This window comes from Rhinopithecus bieti, unplaced genomic scaffold (assembly GCF_001698545.2).
Source record: "Rhinopithecus bieti isolate Rb0 unplaced genomic scaffold, ASM169854v2 scaffold_70550, whole genome shotgun sequence".
Lineage (NCBI taxonomy): Eukaryota > Metazoa > Chordata > Mammalia > Primates > Cercopithecidae > Rhinopithecus > Rhinopithecus bieti.
The window spans coordinates 122,527-129,081 of record NW_016826791.1 but is presented as its reverse complement, the minus strand read 5'-3'; the positions used below and the strand labels follow the sequence as shown (position 1 = coordinate 129,081).

General features: G+C 51.0%; 1 protein-coding gene across 4 annotated transcripts in view; it reads right to left on the bottom strand.

The window, feature by feature from the left end:
- Positions 1-5,213: 5,213 nt before the first annotated feature.
- The window catches only part of SYNGR4 (synaptogyrin 4), an 11,950-nt gene continuing 10,608 nt past the window's right edge, over positions 5,214-6,555 (bottom strand). For all 4 annotated transcript variants that reach the window (XM_017863646.1, XM_017863645.1, XM_017863644.1 and 1 more), the window contains 2 exons: positions 5,840-5,979; positions 5,214-5,506 (listed from right to left, as the gene is read on the bottom strand). In XM_017863646.1, coding sequence (XP_017719135.1) covers positions 5,273-5,506; positions 5,840-5,979 — 374 coding nt within the window. In that variant the 3' untranslated portion in view covers positions 5,214-5,272. The remainder of the gene's footprint in view (positions 5,507-5,839; positions 5,980-6,555) is intronic.

The window sequence follows — 6,555 nt, the reverse complement described above, 5'->3', positions numbered from 1 at the left end:
AGGCTGGAATGCTGTGGCACGATCTTCTCTCACTGCAACCTCTGCCTCCTTGGTTCAAGTGATTTTCCTACCTCAGCCTCCAGAGTAGCTGGGACTACAGGCGTGTACCATCAAACCTGGCTAATTTTTTTTTTTTTGAGACAGAGTCTTCCTCTGTTACCCAGGCTGGACTGCGGTGATGTGATCTCACCTTGCTGCAACCTCCACCTCCTGGGTTCAAGCAATTCTTCTGCCTCAGCCTCCCAAGTAGCTGGGACTACAGGTGCCCGCCACCACGCACAGCTAATTTTTGTATTTTTTAGAGACGGTTTCACCATGTTGGCCAGGCTGGTCTTGAACTCCCAACCTCAGGTGATCCACCTGGCTCAGCCTCCCAAAGTTGCTGGGATTACGGGTGTGAGCCGCCGCGCCCGGCCTAATTTTTGTATTTTTTGGTAGAGACAGGATTTCACCATGTTGGTTAGGCTGGTCTCAAACATTCCTGACTTCAAGTCTTCCAGCCTCAGCCTCCCAAAGTGCTGGGATTACAGGCATGAGCCACCACACCCAGCCCCAAGGCATCTCTCTTTTTTTTTGTTTGTTTTTGTTTTTGTTTTTTTGAGACAGGGTCTTGCTTCATAGCCAGGCTGGAGTACAGTGGCGTAATCTCAGCTCACTGCAACCTCTGCCTCCCAGGCTCAAGCAATTCTCCTGCCTCAGCCTCCCAAGTAGCTGGGACTACAGGTGCCTGCCACTGTGCCCAGCTAATTTTCTTCTCTTTTTTTTTTTAAATATAAAATCTCGCTCTGTCACCCAGGCTGGAGTGCAGTGGTGCGATCTTGGCTCACTGCAAACTCCGCCTCCCAGGTTCAAGCAGTTCTCTGCCTCAGCCTCCCAAGTAGCTGAGATTACGGGCGCCCACCACCACGTCTGGCTAATTTTTGTATTTTTAGTAGAGACCAGGTTTCACCATCTTGGCCAGGCTGGTCTTGAACTCCTTCCCTAGTGATCCACCTGCCTCGGCCTCCCAAAGTGCTGGGGTTACAGGTGTGAGCCACTGGGCCCAGCCCAGTTTTTGTATTTTTTAGAGATGAGGTTTCACCATGTTGGCCAGGCTAGTCTTGAACTCCTGACCTGAGGTGTTCCACCCGCCTTGGCCTCCCAAAGTGCTGGGATTATAGGCATGAGCCACTGCGCCCAGCTGGCATCTTTTTGAACAGTCTGAAAAGCATCCATCTAAATCCGGTTCAATTCTTTAGCTGAATGCAGTGGCTCACGCCTGTAATCCCAGCACTTTGGGAAGTGGAGGTAAGAGAATTGTTTGGGCCCAGGAGTTCAAGACCAGCCTGAGCAAAAAGAGTGAGACACCCTCTTTAAAAAAAAAAAAAGAGGCTGGACGTGGTGGCTCACGCCTGTAATCCCAGCACTTTGGGAGGCCAAGGTGGGTGGATCACAAGGTCAGGAATTCGAGACCAGCCTGGCCAACATAGTGAAACCATATCTCTACTACAAATACAAAAATTAGCTGGATGGCATGCGCCTGTAGTCCCAACTATTCAGGAGGCTGAGGCAGGCGAATCACTTGAACCTGGGAGGCAGAGGTTGCAGTGAGATTAGACTGAGCCATTGCACTCTAGCCTGGGTGACAGAGTGAGACTCCATCTCAAAAAAAATAATAAATAAAAAACAAAAAACTAACCGGGCATGGCGGCCTGCACCTTTGGTCCCAGCTACTCAGGAGGCTGAGGTGGGAAGATTATTTGAGCCCAGGAAGTTGAGGCAGCAGTGAGTTGTGATCACTCTACTGCACTCCAGCCTGGGCAACAGAGATCCTGTCTTTGAAAAAAAAAACAAACTGTCTAATTATTTAGTTTTATAGTCAATACAACTTGGGCCCAGGGACACACCCAAGCTTACCCAGAGGGATGTCTAGCACTGAGTCCTTTCATTTCCGTGTCAGAACACTTCCTGTCTTCCTGCGCTGCTGCTGTTTTCTCTCTACGCCCAGTGGGACCACATAGTTATTTCTACACCTCCAGGTACAGGGCCAGCCACACAGGAAGCCTCCAGAAAAGGACTAATGGAACCCAAATTTGATTCCCCACATCTCGTATCCTTTCGTCCGCTTTGTGAACTAGTGCTCTGCAGGCCACTATGGCCCCGGGCAGGTGTGTTGCATTTGGCCTACCCAACGTTTATTTTGTATTTGTTGCCCACCGATTTCAATTTCTTTTTTTGAGATGCAGTCTTGCTCTGTCACCCAGGCTGAAGTGCAGGGGTGCCATCTCGGGTCCCTGCAACCTCCGCCTCCTGGGTTCAAGCAATGCTCCTGCCTCAGCCTCCTGAATAGCTGGGACTACAGGCACCCGCTGGTTGTAGTTAATTTTCGTATTTTTACAAATACAAATTGTAAATTTTGTATTTGTTAATTTTTGTGTTTTTTGGTTAATTTTTGTATTTTTAGTAGAGGTGGGGTTTCACCATGTTGATCAGGCTGGTCTTGAACTCCTGACCTTGTGATCCACCCACCTCGGCCTCCCAAAGTGCTGGGATTATAGGTGTGAGTCACTGCACCTGGCCTGATTTCACATTTTATTTTATTTTATTTTATCTTATTTAGAGACGGAGTCTCGCTCTGTCGCCCAGGCTGGAGTGCAATGGCGCGATCTCAGCTCACTGCAAACTCCCCTCCTGGGTTCAAGCGATTCTCCTGCCTCAGCCTCCTGAGTGGCTGGGATTACAGGCGCCCGCCACCACGCCCAGCTAATTTTTATATTTTTAGTAGAGACGGGGTTTCACCATATTAGCCAGGATGGTCTCAAACTCCTGACCTCATGATCCATCCGCCTTGGCCTCCCGAAATGCTGGGATTACAGGCGTGAGCCACTGTCCCCGGCAGATTTCACAGTTTAAAACCCCCCACAGAATGGATGTCCAAATTGTCGTAGAAAAACTGGAGTTTCTATAGCTGTACTGTCTGGTAGGGTGGCCAGTGGTTATGTGTGACCGTTGAGCCCCTGAAACCTGGCGAGTCCAAACTGAGGCATGCTATGGGTGTAAATACACAATGGATTTCAAAAACTTAGTACCAAAGAGTGGAAAATGCCTCACTAATAATTTTTATGTTGATTACATGTTGAAATGATATTTTGGATATATTGACATAAATAAAATATTAAAATTAATTTCACTTGTTTCATTTTACTTTTTTTGTTTTGAGACAGAGTCTCATTCTGTAGTGCAGTGGTGTAATCTTGGCTCACAGCAACCTCCACCTCCTGGTTTCAAGTGATTCTCGTGCCTCAGACTCCCAAGTGTCTGGGATTACAGGCATACCCAACTAATTTTTGTATTTTTAGTAGAGACGGGGTTTCACCATGTTGGTCAGGCTGGTCTTGAACTTCTGGCCTCCTCAAGTCATCCGCCCACCTTGGCCTTTCAAAGTGCTGGGATTATAGGCATGAGCCACCACATCCAGCCTTGTTTTACTTTTCTCAATGTGGCCACTAGACTATTTTAAACTCTCCCTGGGTGTCACATCAGATTTCTTTTCTTTTCTTTTCTTTTTTTTTTTGAGACGGAGTCTCCCTCTGTCGCCCAGGCTGGAGCACGGTGGCAGGATCTCAGCTCACTGCAAGCTGCGCCTCCTGGGTTCACGCCATTCTCCTGCCTCAGCCTCCCGAGTAGCTGGGACTACAGGCGCCCGCCACCATACCTGGCTAGTTTTTTGTATTTTTTAGTAGAGATGGGATTTCACTGTGTTAGCCAGGATGGTCTCGATCTCCTGACCTCGTGATCCGCCCGTCTCAGTCTCCCAAAGTGCTGGAATTACAGGCTTGAGCCACCGCGCCCGGCCTGTCACATCAGATTTCAAGTGGACAGCACTGTTCTAGAAACCCCAGGCTGGCCAAGTGATGGCTCATGCCTATAATCCCAGCACTTTGGGAGGCCAAGGCAGGAGGACTGCTTGAGCCCAGGAGTTCAAGACCAGCCCAGGCAACAGTGAGATCCCATCTCTTCAAAAAATTGAAAAATTAGCTGGGAGTGGTGGCACACACCTATAGTCCCAGCTACTTTGGGGCTTGAGGCAGGAGGATTGCTTGATGCCAGGAGGTCAAGGCTGTAGAGAGCTATGATTGTACCACTGCACTCCAGTCTGGGCTGCAAAGCAAGGTGCCATCTCAGAAAAAAAAGAAAAGAAAAGAAACTCCAGGCCCCGTTACTGAATGTGCGCTGATTGGAGGCTGCCCCTCCTGGACGTGGCCCTGTCCCCACTACTCCCTTAATAGGTGCTTCACCCACTGGGTTTTCCTGCCTGGCTCCTACAGGTCGGAATGTTTGTGGCCTGTGCCTGAGTCCCCAGCTTACCACTGGGGTTCTCCTGGAATAAAAACCCCTCCTCCCCGAAGATATTCTTTGAAATATTTGAAGACAAGGGTCTCCCTTGAATCTCGTTTGCGGACTCAGCACCTCGTTCCTTCACCTACTCCTCACACGCCATGGTTTTCAGTCTTTGGTCACCGTGGGGAGTGAAAGGGCTTGGGCTTGAGTGACAGGGCTGGGTCCCATTGCTGGCCCTTCCTTTTGGTATTCTCTCCACAGGTAGAAGCATTTTCTCTCTCGGAACTTTTGCTTCCTCAACTGTAAGAGGAGGCTCCTTGTGCCTCCCTCCCCTGGCCAGTGTGGGGACTCAAGGAGTAATGACTTGACAGGACTTAGTGTGCAACAGGCCTGAAAAAAGTGCTTCCTGGCCAGGCGCGGTGGCTCACGCCTGTAATCTCAGCACTTTGGGAAGCCAAGGTGGGTGGATCACAAGGTCAGAAGTTTGACACCAGACTGACCAACATGGTAAAACCCCGTCTCTACTGAAAATACAAAAATTAGCCAGGCTTGGTGGTGCGCACCTGTAATGCCAGCTACTAGGGAGGCTGAGGCAGGAGAATTGCTTGAACCTGGAAGGCAGAGGTTGCAGTGAGCTGAGATTGCGCCACTGCACTCCAGCCTGGGCGACACAGTGAGACACTGTCTCAAAAAAAAAAAAAAAAAAAAAAGGGCTTCCCTCCTCTCATCACTTCCAATCCATCACTGTCAAGGTGGTGCCCCAATGATGAATCCAGGGGATGCTATGGAAATGTGACCCAGTGCAGAGACCCCAATGGTGACCTTGTGGGATTCTTACCCACCCTCGCCACTCAAGGGACAAGAGTGGAACAGACATGATAAGGACTGAGGGCTGTTTTTAGAAACCCTTCTGGAGGGAGGATTCTCTCTTTATTGATGTGGATAAGGATATTTAGTTGTCAGGCATCATAGCGAGGCGGGGGGCCTTTGGAGCGGTCAGACAGGGGGACAGGGCAGAGCTGGCATAACTCAGGCTGTTGGGGCCAGTGGTGGGCATGTTCATAGGGCTGGTGGCGGAGGGCAAGGGGAGGGTGGTCAGCACCATGCCGCCCTCATCCAGGGAGCGCTTGTAAGGGACTGGAGCATCATTTCGGAGGTCCTGGAATGCCAGGTAGGCCTGGAATATCTGTGGGCAGAAAATGGCGTCTGAAGGCTGGCTTGGGCTGGGCAGGTCAGGAGAGGGACTGGGCTGGGGACTGGCCTGGGAAGGAGACAAACGGTACCGGTGTTCGGACTGCTCACTGTCCAGGAGCCCTGGGCCAAAGCACAGGCCCTGATGCTGGGCTGTGGCTGCTCAGAGGAAGCGGCACCTGGAAGGGACCAGTGGAGTCCTGGGGGAGCCCCCTCGTCCCTGACTCCCAGGGGAGCTAAGTGAGAGCAGGAATGTTCTAGCCCTTTCAACCCCACCCTGCAGAGGGTGCCCCTCCTAGGGAGGGGCGGTGGAGGGGCTTGTCCTCACCCAGACAAGGATGGAGAAGAAGGTGAAGGCGATGGCCGCCTGGGCACTGCTGCTCCCCAGGAGGAACTCTTTGGGCGGCGAATGCTGCCACTGGTTGGCCAGGAAGGAGAAACCCACGAACCAGACAACTGCCCAGAGAGCTGTGGTGTCACAGGGAGAGAAGAGGGGGCAGGAGGAAAGCTCGCTCAGGCAGGGCTGCTGAGGCATGGGAAGGATGGGGCTGGCGGTCTTGCTGCACGACCTTCCACGTGTTATTGAAAAATACTTTTTTTTATCAGCTTCTATGTTGACACATCTCCCAGGAGTCATTCCCCAATCCCTCCTTGCCTTCCCTAAAGTGAGCTGCTGGTGCAGAGTTGCGCTGTCTCATACAGGAGCTGCCAGCCACATGCAGCTGTTTAAATTTCTATTCATTAACACAGGATTTTAGGCCGGGCGAGGTGGCTCACGCCTGTAATCCCAGCACTTTGGGAAGCTGAGGCAAGTGGATTACTTGAGGCCAAGTGTTCGAGACCAGACCAGGCAACATGGCGAAACCCCGTCTCTACTGAAAAAAAGAAAAATTAGCCAGGCATGGTGGCGGGTGCCTGTAGTCCCAGCTACTCAGGAGGCTGAAGCAGGAGAATTGCTTGAACCTGTGAGACGGAGGTTACAGTGAACTGAGATTGTGCCATTGTACTCCAGCCTGGGCGACAGAGTGCAACTCTGTCTCAAAA